Raw genomic sequence first — 25,137 nt, 5'->3', positions numbered from 1 at the left:
TTTTTCACATGTCTAAAATTTCTTACTTTTTATAAACTAGATGCTTGTATTAAAGTAGTTAGGTGTATTTATTGAATTGAGAATATATTTATCTAAACCTGAGAGAATTTAAAGTACTGTGCGAGATTACATGCTTTTGGTCACAGTAAATCCCCCAAGTTCTAAAGCATCAAGAGAATTATCTAATTTAATATATATGGGATACTGATATCAAAAGTAATGAAATTTCTTTATTTTACTGGGCATGTTGGTGAAATAGTAATATTTGCAAAAGTTCTTCTTTCAGGAAATGTATAGCGTAGCGTTGGACAAATTAATTTTTCTGTCGCCGAGATATTCGGGATAAATCCATGGAATAAGTTTGAGCTTTGTCCAAGTCTTCTTAAATTTTCTGGAAAAAAACCCTGAAAAATTAGGGAATACCTTTCATCTTATTAGCATTTTTTTCTGCTAATTTAATGGTTACAAACTAAGTTTAACCAATAACACGTTAGCGGAGGAGTAAAACAAATGCTTGTGACCGTTAAATTGAAATTAATGGTCGCAAATAGTGAGAAGATAGTTATTCCCATTCTAGCGTTATTTTGCTTAATGTATACATTATTTCGTTATAGTTTTACTTTTTTTGTTTAATATTGAATTGACTTAAGGACATGTTTACGATTAATGTTGTATTTTGCATCATACAAAATGAATGTCACAATCATAAAGTTTTAGTTTTGTTAATGTTTACTGAATTGGCTCAAACCTCAGTGTGTTCGCCAATCAAATTTATTTATAATCTAACGGTTGCATTAGAGTAACCATTTTATGTTAGAATAATAAAACTGATAGGGAAGGGCATCTTAGTTCTCTTGAAAATATTAACTAGTTTTTTACATTGAAGTTTTGCACAAAAGTACACTTTATTTTGAATCTAAAAAAACGACTGTCCATTGGGGAGGGGGTGCAAATAGAGTAAAGTATTAAAAGAGCCTTATCAAGTTTGTCTCTTTCCTTTTGCAAAGAACAAAGAAGAGACATTTGTATATTTTTTAATTGGGGTCAATAAAGAGTCGAAATTGGCATATCACAGAAACTGTCCATACAGTGTTGGATGGAATAGCAGACGACAAACGCACATTTTCATTTCCACACAGTCACTAAAACCCTGTATTAGCTGCATATTCAGTCCCAAACAATCCACGACACTTTAGCGAAAACTCCTTGGAAACTTCACGAATTTTCCTTTTGTTGATCTTTTCCCTTTGAAAAAAAAACAACAAATTTAATGAAGATGTGTTTATATTTGTATTTCATGAATATGGAACTGGACCAGGAAGTTAATGTTCTGAAAGTTCGAGATTTGACTCGTAAGTCAATTCAGTATTTACAGCTCCAAAATTCAGTTCGTGTTTAAATTGATTTATAGAGTAAGTCTTGTATTCACCTGAGGATAGCTTTGATAAATGCCTCTTTGTCCTCTTGGTTGACCTTGGGGGAGGGATATCCTTCCTGCTTCAGAAGTTGGTTCATCCACACAAGCATGTTCTCGGGGTAATGTTTATTTAGCATCAGGAAAATGTCAGACAAATTTTCAACTAAGCCTCGGGCTACTTCACCCCCAACTGCCTGCAAAATGAAGTCACTGATACAAATCAAGACATTCAGGCTACCTATACTTAAAATGTATTACATCAAAAAATTGGTATACACTTTCGCACCAGGGGATCTTGAGGAATATAAAACAAAGACAACGTTGAAAATGTTGCAAATCAAAATACACATGAGTTCCTTTCCTGGTTTTACCAGAGGAAAAAAGGTTGGAGATCAATCTGTAGATGTTTGGGAGTAAGAAACTACCAGTAAAATAGAAAAAATGAGCAAGTTTGTCTCTACACTTGATTTTGGAATACATTTGATGTGACTTGGCCGTACACACAATACATACCCTCAGAATTTTATCCAGAAGTAGACTCCCCTCCTCCTGAACTAGAGCCTTTATCACAGGAGTAGTCTCCCCTGCTGACAAGAACTCCCCCTGTTGTCGTAAATACAACTATCATAAATACTCCATGCTTATGAAAATGTACGGTGACGTAGAGAATGGGAACTATTAATTACCTACTTACCAAGAGCTGAGTACGACAAGTTTACTGTAGTAACACTACTTAATATTAATGGTTTAAAATACGTTTAGTCTAAGTTATATATAGAAAGTGAACTTGCCATAAAAGAACAGGTAGCTTTGACTGTGGGCTGTTCTGGTAGAGACAGTGCCTGAAGAGCTGTAACACAGAAATACTGATCAACAAGTGTAACACAGAAATCTTGTAGTGAGATGCTGACAATAGGAGAGATGTTACATGATTATCATACAGATTTAATATGTTTTTATCTACTCTAATTTCGTGTATCTTTGATCCACTATTCTACACGTGGATCTAATTCTGATTGTGTATTACGTGAAGGCAAAAGAGGTATTACATACTTATACCAATAAGAGAATGGCAATGAGAGGTATTACATATACCAACAAGAGAATGACCTTTGAGATATGTTCTTGACAGCCTGATGCGCTATGTCTACATACAATCACACCAAATCAGTTCTAATCAAGCTTTAATTCAAGTTGCCACACTGTAAATGTTTTTTTAAAAATTTTATCCAACTACATGCATTATAGTGACTTTAACCTTTGCATCAGTAGAAATGTCTACTCTACATGTTTTTGTAAAATCATAACGCAGCATCTATATCATGATGTCAGGTCCTTACCAGAGTGAAAGAGACTGGAGATCTGTATCGAACACTGCTCAGTTGTCAGTATACTCTTGCTCTTCTTAAGAACCTACAAAACAAACATCTGGATGACAGAGAATAAAGTAAACTCTAAACGTCTGGATCTACAAAATAAACATCTGGCTGACAAACTGTTCAAAAGTTATTAGCAAGGTCAAAGTTTTCAAAAAGTAGGTCAAACTCCAAGGTCAAGGTCATGAGGTCAAAAATGTTGATACCCACGGAAAGGTCTTGTCACAAGGAATACTCATGTGAAATATCAAAGCTCTATCACTTACTGTTCAAGAGTTATTAGCAAGGTTAAAGTTTCAGACAGAATGACAGACAGGACAAAAACAATATGTCCTTCGATCTCGGGGGCATAAAAATGCAGTTTTATCAGAAAAATTAAAAACCTCTGCTGAACTCGACCTGCGATTTACAGATCAACAGTCGACACATTAACCAGCTGAGGTTCCCAGCTAGACAATAAATTTTAATAGGAATATACAAATACATATTGCTGATATTTATATTTTCATTCATGTTTTAAAAGGAAGTCAGTCATTATGACGATGTAGTCCGGAATTCAATCCACTTACTTGAGATAAGAGATTCATGAATGCTTCGATGACATCTGTGTAATTTTGAGGCCCTGTAAAATAAAAGACACAATTTCATTTGCAGGAATTGGATTCAAATTACATTTGTATTTGTAACATTGAATTACATGTACTAACCTTTAGAAAACAGCTCCAGGGTTGTATTGCATACACTCCCTAACAAAGCTGTAACTACCAGGCTCAGCTGGGGGTCCTCATGATGCATGATAATTAACTGAAAATGCAAAACAATTCATGTGTTTAAATGCCATCATTCTACACATGACATTCACTTATAAGGAAATAAAAGATATCAACTGAATCTGAATTCCATGAGACTCATTCACTAGGACAGTTTCGCTTAGACAAAAAATAAATAAATAATGAAATGTCTACATAAACAAGCATTCTGAGGGTACTGAATGGCAATACATAGTACCCTACCGGTTGCAAAAATCACTGTACCACAACAATACTCAAAGTTCATTATGTAGGTTATGGTAAAAGGGAAAATTGGGGAACCAGGATAGGAATGGTTGGAAATCAACTACTATTTGAGTAGAGACTAGACCAAGAAAAAAGACAAATTTATAATTAGGTTTAGGTCTTTAACCAAGTCAATAAACTGTGACATGTAGATAATCATGAATAATTTATCTATTTTGTAGTATTACTATGCTAGAAGTTTTAATGAGTGTAGTATTCTTAATTCTTATCTACAGGGATAAGAAACTTGGATGTAAACTAACAATTCATGCTATTTTTCTACGTCCAAGGGCCATAACTTAATGGAAAATCAACGGACCAAGATGAAATTCAAACTTGATCTGTAACTTGTTATGGCAAAGCAATGTACCAAATATCAAATGAATATCTGCAAACACAACCAAAAAAAGTCTGGAAAACTGATAATTCGTATTATCAGTTTTCCAAAGTCCAAGGGCCATAACTAAGTGAAAAATCAACGGACCGAGACGAAATTCAAACTTGATCTGTAACTTGTTATGACAAAGCAATGTACCAAATATCAAATGAATATCTGCAAGCACAACCAAAAAAAGTCTGGAAAACTGATTATTCATGCTATTTTTCTAAATCCAAGGGCCATAACTAAGTGATAAATCAACGGACCGAGACGAAATTTGATTTTGATCTGTAACTTGTTATGGCAAAGCCACATACCAAATATAAAATAAATATCTGCAAGAACAGAGAAAAAAAGTGCGGAAAACTGGACTGACGGACGGAGCACAAATCTAAAGTCCCCTTGACTTTGTCGGTAGGGGAGTAATAAAATGCCAAGTTAAACTGAATCAGAATTTTAACATTAAATAAAAAAACTGGATTTCAGAAAATATTGGACGAAACTGAGGCATCCATATTGTTACTGTTGGATAAATGAAGGTTGACTGGATAAACGAAGGCCAAAAGGATTTTTCAAAAGCACTTCTATTCTTTTTTGATTATTCAAGAAGAAATAAACAAGAGGTACTGTGAGCAATGCTCACTAAGAATACCCCCCGCTTACCCCAATCTCCCAAAGGGTGTTGTTGGGTGTTGTTAATAGGTATAAATTATCTTTCCTGCGTGTAAAAATATGGTATGCCTTTGTAGAAGAAAATGGAAGATATAGTTCGAACACAAATCCATGGTATAAACCTATAATTTTGACCTTGAGATCAAAGGTCAAGGTCATAAAGAGGTCATGAATGTACATGACACATAGTCTCATGGTGATAGGCCATGTCTTATGGTATGACTATGTCAAAACTCTATAATCAATTTTTGACCTTGAGGTCAAAGTTCAAGGTCAAATAGAGGTCATGAAGGTACCCAACACATCGTCTCATGGTGATACACTCAAGTGTCAAATATGGTATGCCTATGTCAAAGAACAGAGAAGTCATGGCCCTGACACTAATCCAGTGTAAAAACCTTAAATTTTGACCTTGAGGTCAAAGTAATATGGAGGTCATGAAGGTACCCGACACATTGTCTCATGGGGATACACTCATGTGTCAAATATGGTATGCCTATGTCAAAGAACAAAGAAGTTGTGGCCCGGACACGAATCCATTGTAAAAAACCTTTAATTTTGACCTTGAGGTCAAGGTCATATAGAAGTCATGAAGGTACTCGAACATTGTCTCATGATGAACTACCTGTGTGCCAAATATGGTATGCCTATGTCAAAGAACAAAGAAGTTATGGCCCGGACACGAATCTGCACAGACAGACAGACAGAGTGATTCCTATAACTCCTCTGAACTTCGTTCGTGGGGAGTATAACAACATGACACCATAGTATTTTTGTGATTTTCCTCATGTCCTGAAGTGAATGCATACACTGTAATACTAGTCATAATATATGCTGTATATGTAGGGTAAAACTGATCACAATTCCAATGAGAAATAAAAATGCCTGGTTCTGTTATATACCTGTTTGGCCAAATCTAAGATGGCTGGACTAGGATTGACCTGATACATTTGCATCAACAATTCAGCTACATCCTTAGACAGCAGAGCAAAATCATCCAGCAGTGTTCTCAAGGCATGTTTAAACATATCACATATTCCCTAAAAAATAGTTCTCAGGGCATGTTTAAACATATCACATATTCCCTAAAAAATAGTTCTCAGGGCATGTTTAAACATATCACATATTGTCTACAAAATAGTTCTCAGGGCATGTTTAAATATATCACATATTCCCTACAAAATAGTTCTCAGGGCATGTTTAAACATATATATTCCCTAAAAATAGTTCTCAGGGCATGTTTAAATATATCACATATTCCCTAAAAAATAGTTCTCAGGGCATGTTTAAATATATCACATATTCCCTAAAGAATAGTTCTCAGGGCATGTTTAAATATATCACATATTCCCTAAAAAAATAGTTCTCAGGGCATGTTTAAACATATCACAAATTCCCTACAAAATAGTTCTCAGGGCATGTTTAAACATATCATATATTTCCTAAAAATATTTCTCAGGGCATGTTTAAATATATCACATATTCCTTAAAAAATAGTTCTCAGGGCATGTTTAAACATATCATATATTCCCTAAAAATAGTTCTCAGGGCATGTTTAAATATATCACATATTCCCTAAAAAATAGTTCTCAGGGCATGTTTAAATATATCACATATTCCCTAAAAAATAGTTCTCAGGGCATGTTTAAACATATCTCAAATTCCCTGTTTAAATAAGTTATGCCAAAGAAAATTCAAAGATATTCGGAATTCAATGAAATAGAGAATTTTTCCAGTTTTTAACATTTAGAAAAGCTTTAAGCAGTAGAAATGTATTCTTCCAAAACTATTCAAGCTGGAATAAATTTTGAACACAGTTGCCATGTGTTGTGAGGATGTCCTTGACCTCTCACCTCAACAATTCCTGGGTCAATGATCCAATTGGCCAGAAGACTATGAATGATGGGTGCTAACTGCTGGAGAAGCACCGCCACCTGAAATCAGACACAGGACGAGAGTCTCCATGATAAGTGGAAGAAAATAAAGATAATCAAAATCTGTAATGTCTTCCTTACTATCGAGCCCAATATGTATGATTAAAAATATTGATAAATTTTCTTCAGGAAAATTGTTGATGCACATGGCACGCTGAATACATCTAGGCCAACAAATACACTTACTATGTACTTATCAATGTTTCAGGTTTTTATACTGTTACACTTACTATATACCCATCAATGTTTCAGGTTTTTATACTGATACACTTACTATATACCTATCAATGTTTCAGGTTTTTATACTGATACACTTACTATATACCTATCAATGTTTCAGGTTTTTATACTGATGATTTCACAGAGTGTGATCTGATTTTCTGGATCACCACATTGTGGTTTTCTGATTCTGTATCAGTATCCTCTGAAGCTGATGACATCACAATGCATCAACACAACATTTTTTTGTGGAAAATATCGACCATGTCACAAAGAAAACTGCGCACACAAAAAATAATTTCAATGTATGTTTGTATTTTTGATAATTTGGAATACATTTATTATCTTATAATTATGGACTTAAAAACACATAAGGAGGTATATAATAAATTTATCATTACTACAGTAACTTGATCCGAAGAGTTGGGTCAGGTCTCATGGAAAGGCGCGGATCATCAGATCAAACGAGACGCTTAGTGTCTCCTGTGATCTAATGATCCGCGCCTGTCAACTTGACATGATCTGACTCTTTGGATCAAGTTACTGTAGTAATATAAATATATATGTATCATAACATCATAATGATAATGATTACAACAAACTCTTAAATCATAACAACAACAGTTCAATCAAAGAATTCAATCAATAATTTTGATCTTGTAGATTAATTTTCATGATGTACACTAACCGGTTTGGGGTCTGTTGATTTAGGTTTGACCTTGACCTTTTTCCCACCTTCCTCCCGGTCTCGTTCCGTGTCCAGTGAAGAAAACAATGACCCCAGAATGGACAGCCTGGCCAGGATTCCAGCTTTTACAAGTTTTGATGGCTGAAAAAGTGGTTCACTAGAGAATTATGGATAACGATAATATTCATCAGAGTACTTTCCCCTGCAGACTACATCAGATCCTGTTTGATGCTGAATGTATTATTGGTTACAGAGTCATTTATTGACCGGTGTGGGATGATACCTGGTTAGTAAATTTCATACCTGGTGAAGCGAAGCATATCATGCCGTACCAGATCAATAAATGACTGTAATAAATTTAACCAACCTATGGCCACAATTAAAAATCTTGATAAACATTTAACAATAAAAAATAATTTCAACAGTTTTGTTTTTCTGTTTACATCACAATGATAACTTATGACAGTGTACTAGGCGCTGACTATGCACTGAATTTCTAGTGACAGCATACTAGGCGCTGACTATGCACTGAATTTCTAGTGACAGCATACTAGGTGCTGACTATGCACTGAATTTCTAGTGACAGCATACTAGGCGCTGACTATGCACTGAATTTCTAGTGACAGCATACTAGGCGCTGACTATGCACTGAATTTCTAGTGACAGCATACTAGGCGCTGACTATGCACTGAATTTCTAGTGACAGCATACTAGGCGCTGACTATGCACTGAATTTCTAGTGACAGCATACTAGGTGCTGACTATGCACTGAATTTCTAGTGACAGCATACTAGGCGCTGACTATGCACTGAATTTCTAGTGACAACATACTAGGTGCTGACTATGCACTGAATTTCTAGTGACAGCATACTAGGTGCTGACTATGCACTGAATTTCTAGTGACAGCATACTAGGCGCTGACTATGCACTGAATTTCTAGTGACAGCATACTAGGCGCTGACTATGCACTGAATTTCTAGTGACAGCATACTAGGTGCTGACTATGCACTGAATTTCTAGTGACAGCATACTAGGTGCTGACTATGCACTGAATTTCTAGTGACAGCATACTAGACGCTGACTATGCACTGAATTTCTAGTGACAGCATACTAGACGCTGACTATGCACTGAATTTCTAGTGACAGCATACTAGGTGCTGACTATGCACTGAATTTCTAGTGACAGCATACTAGGCGCTGACTATGCACTGAATTTCTAGTGACAGCATACTAGGCGCTGACTATGCACTGAATTTCTAGTGACAGCATACTAGGCGCTGACTATGCACTGAATTTCTAGTGACAGCATACTAGGCGCTGACTATGCACTGAATTTCTAGTGACAGCATACTAGGCGCTGACTATGCACTGAATTTCTAGTGACAGCATACTAGGCGCTGACTATGCACTGAATTTCTAGTGACAGCATACTAGGCGCTGACTATGCACTGAATTTCTAGTGACAGCATACTAGGTGCTGACTATGCACTGAATTTCTAGTGACAGCATACTAGGTGCTGACTATGCACTGAATTTCTAGTGACAGCATACTAGGTGCTGACTATGCACTGAATTTCTAGTGACAGCATACTAGGTGCTGACTATGCACTGAATTTCTAGTGACAGCATACTAGGTGCTGACTATGCACTGAATTTCTAGTGACAGCATACTAGACGCTGACTATGCACTGAATTTCTAGTGACAACATACTAGGTGCTGACTATGCACTGAATTTCTAGTGACAACATACTAGGTGCTGACTATGCACTGAATTTCTAGTGACAGCATACTAGGTGCTGACTATGCACTGAATTTCTAGTGACAGGTACGTGTATGTAATATTCTCGTGACTAACATAAACCAATCATTAGCCAGTTTTAAACAACAAACAATCAGGGGTTGGGTAAATATATGATACTGACCTCCTGAGTGACCAGCCTCTGTAGGTCCTGAATCAGGGGGGACAACAGGGTGGTCAGATACTGCATAATTTCCTCGTACTTCATCACCGACAGGACCTGACCCACGGAATGCATCAGCCGCATGCTGTCTCGAGTCTGCAGAATAAATCATGTGATGATCCAGAACAATGAAACAAAATGGCTCTAATTAATTAATCCTCATCAATTAACTCTTATGGCAATGTTCCACAGTAAAGCTTTATGTGAACCAAAAACTCACAGCTTCAAAAAATCTCCTTGGTTGACATAGCCATGTTAGTTGTTAATCACTTCAAACTCTGTCGATATCATACATTCATATGCTTCAATACCTTTGCTCTTTATTTGGAAACAATTCTGTCAATAATAATTATTTTTCCAACAAATATTTTTCAGTTATATATTTTGGATATTCTACTTCAGTTAAAAAGAGTGTTGTTTAAATTGGTTTGAATATCGAATCAAATTCATGGCCATCATAAAATACATGTACAGGGGACTACTTTTCAACATGTAAACATGTATTCTATGTCTAGAGGAACTACAAATTTTTCATTTCATGTTAATTAGAATCATGTATATGGCAGTAATGTAATTATGATTAAACACAATAATAAACAGGGTTTGAAATGACTGGTAACCTAACACGGCTATGTCAACAAGCGTGTAGTCAAAAGAGCAGCTACATACAGAGAATGGCTGTGAGAATTTCATTAATCAAATTTTCCTTCAGTACTTCACAGTAGTATTTGGTACAGGTACAGTAAAACACAGTTATAGCAAACCTCTAGGGCCAGTGAAAAAAGTTCGTTATCACCAAAATTCCTTATACAGTAAAACACATTTATAGTGAACCTTTAGGGTCAGCAAATAAATTTTGTTGTAACCAAAATTCATTACGTTCAATACAATTTTGCTATTTTCCTATCGTAGTGGAATAAATATCACTTCACAGTCAGCTTGAATTTGTTATAAACAAGTTCATTATAAGCCTGTTTTACAGAACATATATTCACCATTTTGTTTACTTAACGTAATCATCAACCCCACAATCCATTAATAGATTCATACATATATCAGCATTGGGTCTTTTTAATAAAATACACTCCGCTAAATTGACTTTTGATCTTAGTAATTATATATTATTTACTGGTACCTTTAATAGTCCACTTTGAAAGGCATGCTGAAAATAAAAGAGAAAATATTACTGTCAAGTTGTATGTAATGGAGATTTGCAAAATTTGCCTTCCATCTTCCCTATGATCTGTTGAATTGATTATACCTGGCATTTTTTTTTTTTTTTTTTTAAGAATTGTAGATCTTATCTGACATTCTCTAAGAATTGTGGAGTGCACCTGATATTCCCCTTGTACAGTTTACCTGTCAGTGACATGCTTCCTGGATTTGTAGAGTTTTGACATACATACATACATTGTATGTACCCTCTAGATTTGTAGAGTTTTTATACATGTATAAGTCATTGCCCCTAGATTTGTAGAGTTTACCTGGCATTGCTCCTAGATTTGAAGAGTTTTGACATCCCCTAGATTTGTAGAGTTTACCTGATATTCCCATAGATTTGTGGAGTTTTGACATTCCCCCTTGAATACCTGACCTAAATTTGTAGAGTTTACCTGACATTGCCTTTAGATTGTAGTTTTGACACCCCCCTAGATTTGTAAAGTGTAAATGACATTACCCCTAGATTTGTAGAATTTTGATATTCCCCTAGATTTGTAGAGTTTACCTGACCTAGATTTGTAGAGTTTACCTGACCTAGATTTGTAAAGTTTACCTGACGTGTCCCCAGTATTTGTAGAGTTTACCTGACCTAGATTTGTGAGTTTACCTGACATGTCCCTAGTATTTGTAGAGTTTACCTGACCTAGATTTGTGAGTTTACCTGACGTGTCCCTAGTATTTGTAGAGTTTACCTGACGTGTCCCCAGTATTTGTAGAGTTTACCTGACCTAGATTTGTGAGTTTACCTGACATGTCCCTAGTATTTGTAGAGTTTACCTGACCTAGATTTGTAGAGTTTACCTGACTTAGATTTGTGAGTTTACCTGACGTGTCCCTAGTATTTGTGAGTTTACCTGACGTGTCCCTAGTATTTGTAGAGTTTACCTGACCTAGATTTGTGAGTTTACCTGACATGTCCCTAGTATTTGTAGAGTTTACCTGACCTAGATTTGTAGAGTTTACCTGACTTAGATTTGTGAGTTTACCTGACCTAGATTTGTAGAGTTTACCTGACATGTACCTAGTATTTGTAGAGTTTACCTGACGTGTCCCCAGTATTTGTAGAGTTTACCTGACCTAGATTTGTGAGTTTACCTGACATGTACCTAGTATTTGTAGAGTTTACCTGACATGTCCCCAGTGTTTGTAGAGTTTACCTGACATGTCCCCAGTATTTGTGAGTTTACCAGACATGTCCCCAGTATTTGTAGAGTTTACCTGACCTAGATTTATAGAGTTTACCTGACCTAGATTTGTGAGTTTACCTGACATGTCCCCAGTATTTGTGAGTTTACCAGACATGTCCCCAGTATTTGTAGAGTTTACCTGACCTAGATTTATAGAGTTTACCTGACCTAGATTTGTGAGTTTACCTGACATGTTCCCAGTATTTGTGAGTTTACCTGACATGTTCCCAGTGTTTGTAGAGTTTACCTGACATGTCCCCAGGATCTGTGGAGCGTAAGGCTGAATATGGTCCAAGTTTTCTCCAGTGACCTCTTTAAGTGACATCGTAGCAGATTCTGCTATCTCTGCGTTCTGGAGACCCTGCAGACCCTGGAGAATTAGGGGGGTCACACAGTTCAGGTACTCGGGGTGGCAGTTTATCCACTCACTGTAGGCACCTGAAACATGAGTCATAGGGTAATACGAGAATGCTGATTGTTGCTGCCTCTCCATCATTACATGTATCATCCAACACACCAGTCAACGAGACCGATACGAAGAACACCAAAGTCAACGAGACTGATACGAAGAACACCAAAGTCAACGAGACTGATACGAAGAACACCAAAGTCAACGAGACTGATATGAAGAACACCAAAGTCAACGAAACTGATACGAAGAACACAAAGTCAATAAGTGAAGCGGATTCTGCAGAATTTTTTTCCTGCTGTCATTGTTTTCATTCCCACATAATACTAATAAACTATTCATTTATTCATTATATTTGGTGTAATTTAACTTATTTCTTTGACAAATATTTGTTTTTTTTATATCAAGTTCAGAGGTCAGTGTTTTTATTGAAAAATAAACTGGTAATAATTACAGTACACAGTCAAGTAAAGAAAAACACCCAGTCCACCTTAATGGGTGATAAAAGAATGGCAGTCATTTCTATAAGTAGAAGATCTGGTGGGTGTGAGGACTTACCTATCATTTTTAACGCTGCGGAAATGTATTTGATGTTGCTGAAGGGAAGTTTAGGAAGCACACTGAGCATGCTCGGAATATGAACTTCCTCTTCCAAGTCCACATTCTCCGCAACCGAAGAAAACAGGAAAAATATGGCTTCAATCAACTTTAATGTGAAAAAAAAGTCTATAAAATAAAAACCAATTAACATGTAATACCTGTATACATGTATATATATCATGACATTTGGCTTGAAATATTTTAAAGGTTGACTGTAATTGAAGTGTAGATTTATAATTACAGTGTAAGTTTAATTTTATTTCAGATTAAATCAAACAAATAATATAAATATACAAGTCATAAATCATAGAAATAAATAAGTATGAGTTGAAATATAAGCCCCCTTTAAAGTAGGATTATTTTGAGCTTGATTGTACATGGTATACATGTGTTTAAACGACTGAATAAAATATTTAGTATGCTGGTATGGATATAAAATCAACCTCATAACACAGACTCTTAAAAAGAAATTTACAAATACTTGTCCTCTAAGTCCTTATTGTTTAATGACCATTACAGTCCAATATACAGTCATAAGTCTTACCTGTGAAATATAGTCATAAGTCTTACCTGTGAAATATACAGTCATTAGTCTTACCTGTGAAATATACAGTCATTAGCCTTACCTGTGAAATATACAGTCATTAGTCTTACCTGTGAAATATACAGTCATTAGTCTTACCTGTGAAATATATAGTCATTAGCCTTACCTGTGAAATATACAGTCATTAGTCTTACCTGTGAAATATACAGTCATTAGTCTTACCTGTGAAATATACAGTCATAAGTCTTACCTGTGAAATATAGTCATTAGCCTTACCTGTGAAATATACAGTCATTAGTCTTACCTGTGAAATATACAGTCATTAGTCTTACCTGTGAAATATACAGTCATTAGTCTTACCTGTGAAATATACAGTCATTAGTCTTACCTGCCACTGTGTCTCTTTTGGGTTTTCAGCAGCGCTATTGAGCATATTGCACATGAAACCCAGTAAGGGTTCCTTCAAGATTCCATAGGAATACATCTACAAACAAACAAACAATGATGGTCCACGGGAATGTCAAAAGGCTGAAGTATAAACAGACCTCGTGTAACAAAGCACTCTAGTTTACGTCATTAAACGAATCGTACATCATTATCATCATTAAACGAATCATACATCATTATCATCATTAAACGAATCGTACATCATTATCATCATTAAATGAATCGTACATCATTATCATCATTAAATGAATCGTACATCATTATCATCATTAAACGAATTGTACCATTGTGTCTCCAATGTCTTGTCTGTAGCACCGAAATTGTTCTTTTTCATCTAAAGAATAAAAACAGTTGCCTTAATATTAACTTTGATCATTTCTCTTGGATGACATAAACCACATCGTCGGTTACCAATGGGTGTTTCTCATTGATTCTCCAGCATCACCCGTGCATTTCTCATTAAATATGAATAAACTCTTTTGACCTCTTCTTATCCAATGAAATTATTGGTTATATATACCAACTGATCTTCTGTTTCAGTATCCATTTCTCTCCAACCAAAAATTTGGTTGGACGCGATACGATTGGTTACTCTGGGTTATGCATAATTCATGAGAAATAGAAACCATCAAAACCATGGTTTGTTTGAGAGAGCACGTATGAAATCGGTTTGTTTCAGGGAGTGCATCATGTGGACTCAATTTCAGGGAGTGTGCGAGAACTCAAAACCATGGTTAGCGATGATGCAGACACCATAACATTTGAATTATACCGTTATTAGTCACGGAAAAGCAAAAATTCGAGCACATGATAATAAAATAACAAACACATGACATTAAAACATTAACGATGTGATATTTACGTGTGTATGTTCGTTAAGGATACTCGGTTACTATCATTAGAGCTGATACTGACCTTTTGTCCACGAGTTGTATTCCTCTTCCTCAGGGTACTGGACTTTGATAAGGAGGGTCTGAATGAGAGACAGAAAGACTGGACAAAACATCTGGTGAAGGACCTTGGCACGTTCAACTGGAGAGTCCTGTATGCCATCCTACAAAGAAAAATAATGTGTAATACCACAATTCCAAAATAAATCATGATGAGTTCTCTTAAACAGATTATTATAAAAATGTACTGAACTCACTTGTAGAAGGTACCAAAATAAATCATGATGAGTTCTCTTAAGTAGATTATTATAAAAATGTACTGAACTCACTTGTAGAAGGTACCAAAATAAATCATGATGAGTTCTCTTAAACAGATTATTATAAAAATGTACTGAACTCACTTGTAGAAGGTACCAAAATAAATCATGATGAGTTCTCTTAAACAGATTATTATAAAAATGTACTGAACTCACTTGTAGAAGGTACCAAAATAAATCATGATGAGTTCTCTTAAACAGATTATTATAAAAATGTACTGAACTCACTTGTAGAAGGTATGTACTGAACTCACTTGTAGAAGGTACCAGAATGTGAAAAACATGTTGCTGAAATTCTCATCCACTGGGAAGTGGCCCGGAATAGAGGTACAGGTCTGTAGAAGGACAAGATGAGTACAAAATGCACTTACATGTATAAAATAAATCTCATTTTTGAAAAACAATGATGCCTTTAGTAACTAACAAGGACTAGAGGATTAAATCGCTGTGGCTTTAGTAACTGACCAGGACTAGAGGATTAAATAGCTGTGGCTTTAGTAACTGACCAGGACTAGAGGATTAAATCGCTGTGGCTTTAGTAACTGACCAGGACTAGATTGATGAAGTTTAGAGTTGTCTCCCTTGTGTCTGGACCGAGTGCCCACTCCAATAATAACATGACGTTGTTCTCAGCAAAAGATATGATGATCTGTCCGACTCGTTGACACACATCCTATACATAATTACACGATATAATGTTTACCCTTATAAAACACTATACAACAGACGCATGTCTATACAGGATGGATAAGCTCTCAAGAAGTGACGGCTAACTGGATCAGGTGCAGACTGTATCGATATTGTATAGATGATTGAAAATTGTAACTAATTCATTTATCAAGTTTTCTAAATAAAATAAAGCCAAATCTAAATTTATGAAGAACTTTAACTGCTATCAGATTTAATGATCGACATGTACAGTGTAGTTCATGTTAAGACTGCTATCGGATTTAATGATTGACATGTACAGGGTAGTTCACGATAAGACTGCTATCAGATTTAATGATCGACATGTACAGGGTAGTTCACGATAAGACTGCTATCAGATTTAATGATCTACAGCATAGCTCACATTAAGTTTACTATTCAATAATTAGTTAACATTAAGACATACCATATCTAGGGAATCTCTTGCTTTCATGAAGGTATCCTGCAATCCCAAAACACAGGGCAGGTATTTCTTCAAGGTTTTCTGATATCTAAAACATTAATGCTATTCCGTATCACATACCACTTTTCTTCAGAATTATAGACCATAAATATAAAAATGGCATCCGTTAAAAAAGAAATATAGACAATAAATATAACAAGAGTACCGCAAACGGTACATAATACGCCTGTGAAATGCTTACATAGGGTGTTTTTCTTGTGCTATAATTTGTATAACTTTGCTTCAGGTAGTATCAGCCATCATGAGGCTGTGACAAACTTTCATATAAACAAAGGGTCTTAGCTTAAAAATCGAGATTTCCTCAAAATGGACCAAGTTCAACAACCTGTAATTTTCTCAAAAATTATAGAAAATCAAAATCCATCCCACATGCACATCTTCAATACCCATACAAACACTCCATAAAATAAGTAGACTCTCACTTGGAAACTGTGGGAGGAGTAGGCGGACAAATTATGTACCCTCCATATAATAATTATTTCCAAATAAAGGGGCAAAACTCCTGGAAAAATTGTTGAAATGGATCAAAATTGCAGTATGATCTAGAGTGACCCACAAAGAAGCTACACAGCAAGTTTCAGCATGATATGTGAAAGGGAAATGAAATTATAAAGAGAAAACCCCGAATGGACAGACAGACGGACGTACAGACATCGCTGTACCATAATACGTCCCATCTAAAGACGGGCGTATAAAAAAAGGCATCCCTTCAAAATACAAGATGTGTTTGTGAAACACAAATGCCCCCGATAATGGTCAATTCCAAAGAAGGCTAAGGTCACAAGGGCAAATATCTTGGTACCAGTAGAAAGATCTTGTCACAAGAAATGCTCATGTGTAATATGAAAGCTCTAATATTTACCATTTAGAAGTTATGACCAATGTCAAATCTATCAAAAGTAGGTCAAATGTCAAGGTCAAAAGGTTTAATACCCACGGAAAGGTCTTTTCACAAAGAATACTCATGTGAAATATCAAAGCTCTAGCACTTAGTGTTCAAAAGTTATTAGCAAGATTAAAGTTTTCAAAAAGTAGGTCAAACTCCAAGGTCAAGGTCACAGGGTAAAAAATGTTGGTATCCAAGGAAAGGTCTTGTCACAAGGAATACTCATGTGAAATATCAAAGCTCTAGCATTTATTGTTCAAAAGTTATTAGCAAAGTTAAATTTTCAGACAGGATGACAGAATTATGGAATTACAGAATGACAGACAGGACGAAAACAATATGTCCCCCGATCTTCGATCTCGGGGGCATAAAAATATAGACCATAAATATTAAAACAGCATCCGTTAAAAAAGAAATATAGACCATAAATATAAATCAGCATCCATTAAAACAGAAAACTAGACCATAAATACAAAAACGGCATCCATTAAAACTATGAATATAAAAAACGGCAACCATTAAAAAAGAAATTCTTTGCCTGACCTGTCACTACTTGGATGCATGAAGACATTGACGAGCGTCTCGACAGTTGTGTCAAACAGGTTGTGATTGTGGAGACACTGGAATGTCTGTAGGATTATATCCTCTGCCTCCGCGAACACCGAGCCCAGGTCCAGCCAGCTGGAAAAACACTGCAACGCAGACTTCTGAACCTCCAATGGGGCTCCAGACGATAATAGACTGTGCAACAGAGGCAACACTGCAACAATTTACAAAAAAACATGACACTGCAGCAACAATTCAGGTGGTCCAGCACTTTTTGACAAAAATCGCTAAAACGCATCAAAGATGCGTATGGCCGAGTTGCAGTTTGGAAAATTATGCATGCTTGCATTCACGAAGTAAAAACATGCACGTATTTGATATAGTTTATAAGTATGAAGCTTTGAATGGCTGCAATAGGTATTTAGTGTGATAATGACCTTGACCTTTGGATTTCAAAAGCAACATGAATCTTGAATGTCATCAGGATTTGAAGTCTGATAAACATGCACCAGCAAGTACATGTATAAAAGTTAGAGGCAAGCTCAAATCTACAGTATATAGTGAAAGAGATGTTGACCTTTTGACCTCAAAATGAATAGGAACCTTCCTCTTTTGGATGTGATCATGTTATTTAAGTTTCACAAAGATGCCCCTAGTAGTATGAAAGTTAGAGACTGGACAAGCTCAAATCTATGGCATTTAGTGACAAAGTGACCTTGACCTTTTGACCTCAAAATAAATAGGAACCTTCCTCTTTTGGATGTGATCATGTTATGTAAGTCTCACCAAAAATATGAAAGACTGGACAAGCTAAATGTGTACGCCACCCGACCGCCCGGACACCATCCTTCGCCAATTTAAAAGCCAAGATTTGCTACGCAACTTGGCTAATAAAATTAGGGCTAATTTTTGGGATATGATTTATACAGCATGTGAAATCTCTCTAAGTGTATTAATGTTTTACATATCATGTGAATTCTTTCCGAGTGTATATATAAATATTTTACACACCATGTAAAATCTCTTTGAGTATATCAATGTTTTAAACATGTACCATGTGAAATCTCTCTGAGCGTATACATAAATGTTTACACATCATATGAAATCTCTCTGAGCGTATATATAAATGTTTACACATCATGTGAAATCTCTCTGACCATATATATGTAAGACTCCAAGTGTGATGGGACTCCAAAGTGCGATGGTCACACCAAAGTGCAATGGTCTGTGCCAAACCCCGATGGTGTGATACGCCAAAGTGCAATGGTCCTTGCTCATGTGCCAAAGTGCGATGGCCTGACACGCCAAAGTGCGATGGTGTGACACGCCGAAATCCATTGGTTTGTAATCGACACAGTGTTTTGGTACAGACTGTACCAACCACGTGTTGTTTCACCAAAATATCAGTGCAAAATCCATGCACAAAAAATAAGAATAAGAACTTATTTCATTACCATTTAGTTGTCGTGTTATTAAACACAAAATTTTCCAACGCAAAATCGTATAGAATGTTTTGTATTAAAGCATACCCCCAGGAATTTAATACGTGTACGTCAAAGTAATAAATGATCATGAATTAAAGAATGTTTGGGCGAAGAAGACAGTTCGACAACAAATGTACTTTGCCGTTCTCACTATACTCAACGGTGTAAATCTTGCCGATGCTGTCGTCCATGTAACATTTCTTCGGTTTTATTTTGAAAGACGTTAAGAATAATGTCACATGATATGACATCACAAATGTTACTGAACTCCGCACCATCGGACTTTGGCGTGACCATCGCACTTTGGCGTCCGTAACATTAACAAACCATCGCACTTTGGCGCAGACCATCGCACTTTGGCGTGACCATCGCACTTTGGAGCGACCATCGCCTTTAGAGTCTTACATATATATATATATAAATGTTTACACATCATGTGAAATCTCTCAGAGTGTATGTATAAGTGTTTTATATATCATGTGAAATCTCTCCGAGTGTATATATATATAAATGTTTTACACACCATGTGAAATCTCTCAGAGTGTATATATAAATGTTTTACACACCATGTGAAATCTCTCTGAGTGTATATATAAATGTTTTACACGCCATGTGAAATCTCTCTGAGTGTATATATAAATGTTTTACACACCATGTGAAAGACTTTGGTTCAGCTCTCCCCTCAGAGTCTGTCTTCTGCTTTGACTTAGATTGGCGCTGAAAAACTGAAGATCACCGGCACCGTATTAATTTTTAGTGGTATAAAGAATACAGGTAAGATCAGTACATACATTGTATGAATTATTACTGTTCAGAATTCCTATTTACCAAACATAACAACAGGTAATGTTTGACCTTCGACCATATAGACCCATAACAAGAGGTACTGTGAGCAATGATCACTAAGAATATACCCTGTTTACCCCAATATCCCAAAGGGTGTTGTTAATAGGTATAAATTAACTCTTTCCTGACTGTAAAAAAGAATGGGAATGACAAAACCTTTGGTACTCTCTTTTCTAGGGAGAAATGGATAAGAGGTAAATTAAATAGGGAACATCTTTGTCCCATGGGTAGTCCATTTGTATGGTATGGTGACTGAGGTGGAAAGGATAACGCTTTAGAGCCCGGAAACCATATTGCTACTTTGATGTCCAGTGCGCTTGACCTTTTGACCTCAAATTCAATAGGGAACATCTTTGTCCCATGGGTAGTCCATATGTATGATATGGTGACTGCAGGTGGAAAGGATAACGCTTTAGAGCCCGGAAACTATTGCATCTACAGACGAACGGACAATCCGATTCCAGTATACCCCCCCCCCCCCCCCCAACTTTGTTGCGGGAGGGGGGTATAATTAGACTTGTCAACAGATAATGCAAATAACTAAACAACAAACCTCTTCTGGAAGAACACGAAGAATCTCCAATAACACCTGGCACCGCTGAACTTCCTACAATCAAATCAAACATAGCTTATCATGACTGTGGTCCACTGAACTTCCTACAATCAAATCAAACATAGCTTACCATGACTCTATATCTATAATTACTCTGTGGACCAATTTCTACGAATTCCTCTATACCTACCGTGACATTCTGTAGTGACTGAAATGTGGAGATAAGTTGAGGTACAGGGTCGGGCCAGTTCTCCGGGGTCATGTGGAGGATTAGAGATGCTAACTGCACAAACACAAAAATATATACAGAAAAACACAAGCCAGGTTCAAAGTTCTCAGTCAATGTAAATTCCATTAAGCAGTTTTCTTTTTCTATTTTCATTTTACAATTTAAGGATGCTTATCCCTGAACAAAGACCAGTAACTCTGAAAATTGTTCTTTCATATAAAATTTGTTCCATACAATATACAGTTAAACCTTGTTATCTGGATCTTGATTTTGCCGAAAAAATAACTTTGTGATATTTGAAGGTTTGAGACATTGAGATTAAGATACATATTAAAGAAAATGTAGTTGAGACTTCCAACTCACTTCGACATATCCATGGTTTTCGAGATATCAATAATCGAGATACTGAAGTTCAACTGTACACATGTAACTTATATTGCACATTTCAAGAATTGATTAATACACTTCTCAAATTGCTAGGATTGCTACACATGCATTTGATAAAGAAGATGTGTTTGTGAAACACACATTCCTTTGATAATTACCAATTCTAAATATCTTGGTACCAGCAGAAAGATCTTGTCAAAAGAAATGTTTATGTGTAATATCAAAGCTCTAATATAAATTTACCATTTAGAAGTTATGACGAATGTCTAATTTTTTAAAAGTAGGTCTAACTCCAAGGTCAAGGTCACAGGGTCAAACATTTTGGTACCAACGGAAAGATCTTGTCACAAAAAATACTCATGTGAAATATCAAAGCTCTAGCACTTACTGTTCAAAAGTTATTAGCAAGGTTAAAGTTTTCAAAAGGTAGGTCAAACTCCAAGGTCAAGGTTACAGGCTCAAAAATTTTGGTACCCACGGAAAGGTCTTGTCACAAGGAATACTCATGTGAAATATCAAAGCTCAGCACTTAGTGTTCAAAAGTTATAAGCAAGGTTAAAGTTTCAGACAGAATGACAGAATTACAGACAGGACAAAAACAACATGTCCCCGATCTTCGATCTCGGGGGCATAAAAATAACACATATGCATGTAAATCTACAAGACAGAACAAGTATTCAGGTAAAATGTGTTAACATGATCTGTTGGCAAAACTCACAGAGACACAAAGCCGCGTGGTGACGATTTTATCTCCACTACACAGCTCCATGATTTTCTGCAGTAACCTGCTCCGTAGATTATCATACTGATCTGGAGGCACCTCTGACCTGAAATACAGAACAAAACATCGGCTGTTTACAAATCTCTCCATCAAAGTTGATCAGGAGGAAACGAATGATTTATTTTGCAATTCAAATTACCAGTATCTGGAGATCTTTGCATAGAGAGTATTGGCTCCATAGAATCTCACTTCTACTGTCTGAAAAATAAAACCGTGCTACATGTAGCAGTGACAAGGGAGATAATGCAGTACATGTAATTTAAAACCGCATGTAACAGTTATTTATATAATAGGGGATCTGTCAAAATATCAAACTCATTCATATGCTGAAGACATTGGATAGTGATTTATATATTTTACACTAGACTTTGGATATCTAAATTTGATGATACTACATTATTGTACGGATAATGCACACTGAAGACCTGACCAGTGAACTACATACAGCTCATTAAATCTGACACTAGATTAATGATAACTTATCTAAAGCTGGCCTGATTTATACCTGACATTTGTAATGTGGAATTAGAGATATATATATATATATAACTTATCTAATGTTAGGATGACACCAGACATTTACGATACTAATGATGGAATTAGATACGAGTACCTTCTCAGAGGAGAGGAGCTCCCAGCAGAATCTCCAGGCCTCTGGGGAAATCTGTGTGAGGGTCAGCCATTGCTGAATTTGCTGCTGCTGTTGTCCACCTGCATTCTGATAAAACTGGTGCACAGCCTATATACAAAAATCATTGTCAGGGTTACATAAAACTGGTGAACAGCCTGTATACCAAAAATCATTGTCAGGGTTACATAAAACTGGTGAACAGCCTGTATACCAAAAATCATTGTCAGGGTTACATAAAACTGGTGAACAGCCTGTGTCAGGAAATCATTGCCAGGGTTAGATATGTGACAACAGACAGAATATATGGCAGAGGGAGGGGTGGGGTACAAGAAAAAGGAAAAGCGAGGAAAGAAAAGGAAAGAGATGACAGAGAGAAGGAAGGATGAAGGGTAGAGTTGACAGACAGGGATGTAAAGGAACACTATCCCAACTCAGTTGGCATTATGTAATAAATCATGTAATTAGTGTCAATCACATTATCTTCTTCATCATCACACCACTGATTCATTCTATCATTGACCTATAACTAGATATAGCTTGTCTTGTTTATCATTGACCTATAACTAGATATAGCTTGTCTTGTTTATTATTGACCTATAACTAGATCTAGCTTGTCTTGTTTATCATGGACCTATAACTAGATCTAGCTTGTCTTGTTTTATCATTGACCTATAACTAGATCTAGCTTGTCTTGTTTATCATTGACCTATAACTAGATCTAGCTTGTCTTGTTTATCATGGACCTATAACTAGATCTAGCTTGTCTTGTTTATCATGGACCTATAACTAGATCTAGCTTGTCTTGTTTATCATGGACCTATAACTAGATCTAGCTTGTCTTGTTTATCATTGAACAACTAGATTTAGTTTGTCTTGCTTTCCTACATCTAAACCTTCCTTTGTATTGCCACATTAGTTGCCAATGTTGCCAAATACAACTTTCATGAAAATAATTGTATGTGGTAGTCAGATGCATCCCACTGTTAGTAGCAGATATAGCTCAACCTCAGGGGAATCTCCATGTTTCCCAGTGTGATTTTATGTATTGGGTTTGGGGTCGGTTCTGAGACCTCCAATGGTTCAAGTCAAACTCAAATTGTGTGCTCTGGAGTCCAAGGAAACTCCTCGTATGTGAATGTTCTAACATTTTCTTTTAGATCCAACATCAAACTTTAATTAACCTTAGGCATTCAATAGACTATAGTACACAGTGGATGTCCTGCAGTTTAAACCTTAGGGTGATTGAGTTGTTTATTTTTTATCAGAACTCCTTTGCTGTATAAGGTAATATTGCTGCACAAGATATACTTTGTTTACATTTTGAGTTTTGAGCCACGCGGCACTACTGAAAGAGAAATGAGGTGTAAATGAGAGAGTTTCAAGCCGAGTGAATGTGTGTAACCTGCAAACGCACCTTGTGACATGACATTAAACTTCATCAGTCCAACATAAAGCCTTGTTTGTAAAGGGTACTCCATTCTATGGTTCCTACCATAACACTTAGGGATGAAATGAACTATGAATGGCAGTTTAATAAAAGATATAAGAATACAAAATCTAACTCTGATGGAAGTAAAAATACCCTCTAATAATAATAACACTGCTGCTTTGTCATTTGTGTTGGAATGTAGTTTATTATAGTCTTGTTTTGGGGGTGGGGTGGGGCGGGGTGCCAGGGGTACTTTTACAGTCAGAGGGCTCAGGTTTGAATCCAAGTTCCCGTTGTGTTTTTTCCTAATTCCTCAACGTTAGTAATCTTGAAATAATGTTACCTGCTCAACACAGGAGGCTGATAGTTCAGACGTCATCTCATTACTGTAGACAGGCTCAACTCATTTGATTATACCTATAATTTAAAATGAATAATCCTGATTTCATAAAATATGGCTAAAAACAAAATCTTATGATAACTTTTCGGGTTTTTTCCCCCTCAAATCTACCAGCAGGAGTAGATTGAGTCCAGATGATATGTTACACAAGATTTCAATCTCCTGAGTATAATCTGTACGTCATTAACATGATAAAGTATCACATACTGTCAAACTCACATTATCAGACTCCTGTAACTGCACTGTAAACAGGAGATCATTTTCTTCACTTTCAGATACACTGATGTGTCTATTTTTCTATAAATGGTGACTTTTGAGGTTCTTTACAAAACTGAACACTAAGTAATGCAAATAAAACACATACCAAAGCCATTCAACGACCCAAACTGGTTAGTGCGTCAATTTTTGTGGGGAATGGGAAATGTAATTAAATCGGGTTCGGAGATCTGAATGGATGAAACGCTTCAAAACAAGAGT

General features: G+C 36.1%; 1 protein-coding gene across 2 annotated transcripts; it reads right to left on the bottom strand.

Annotated features, from left to right (window-relative positions):
* Positions 1-1,018: 1,018 nt before the first annotated feature.
* Positions 1,019-25,113, bottom strand: LOC125671287 (importin-13-like). 2 transcript variants are annotated; one of them, XM_048906861.2, is made up of 29 exons: positions 25,025-25,113; positions 24,604-24,677; positions 22,814-22,939; positions 22,340-22,398; positions 22,138-22,246; positions 20,994-21,086; positions 20,804-20,857; positions 20,057-20,129; positions 17,918-18,134; positions 16,432-16,516; positions 15,865-15,990; positions 15,572-15,652; positions 15,026-15,164; positions 14,395-14,444; positions 14,052-14,147; positions 13,078-13,225; positions 12,358-12,548; positions 10,838-10,864; positions 9,664-9,798; positions 7,741-7,881; positions 6,753-6,833; positions 5,802-5,939; positions 3,501-3,597; positions 3,363-3,415; positions 2,758-2,830; positions 2,209-2,267; positions 1,931-2,020; positions 1,430-1,611; positions 1,019-1,245 (listed from the first exon to the last, which is right to left on the bottom strand). In XM_048906861.2, the coding sequence occupies exons 2-29, from the start codon at positions 24,637-24,639 to the stop codon at positions 1,143-1,145; spliced, it is 2,862 nt and encodes a 953-aa protein (XP_048762818.2). In that variant the 5' UTR covers positions 24,640-24,677; positions 25,025-25,113; the 3' UTR covers positions 1,019-1,142. The 2 variants fall into 2 exon arrangements, with proteins under 2 accessions (XP_048762818.2, XP_048762819.2); XM_048906862.2 differs by having other exon boundaries at positions 24,880-25,112.
* Between the last annotated feature and the right edge of the window lie 24 nt (positions 25,114-25,137).

This window comes from Ostrea edulis, chromosome 4 (genome assembly GCF_947568905.1).
Source record: "Ostrea edulis chromosome 4, xbOstEdul1.1, whole genome shotgun sequence".
Classification (NCBI taxonomy): domain Eukaryota; kingdom Metazoa; phylum Mollusca; class Bivalvia; order Ostreida; family Ostreidae; genus Ostrea; species Ostrea edulis.
This window is presented reverse-complemented; position numbering and strand designations above follow the sequence as displayed.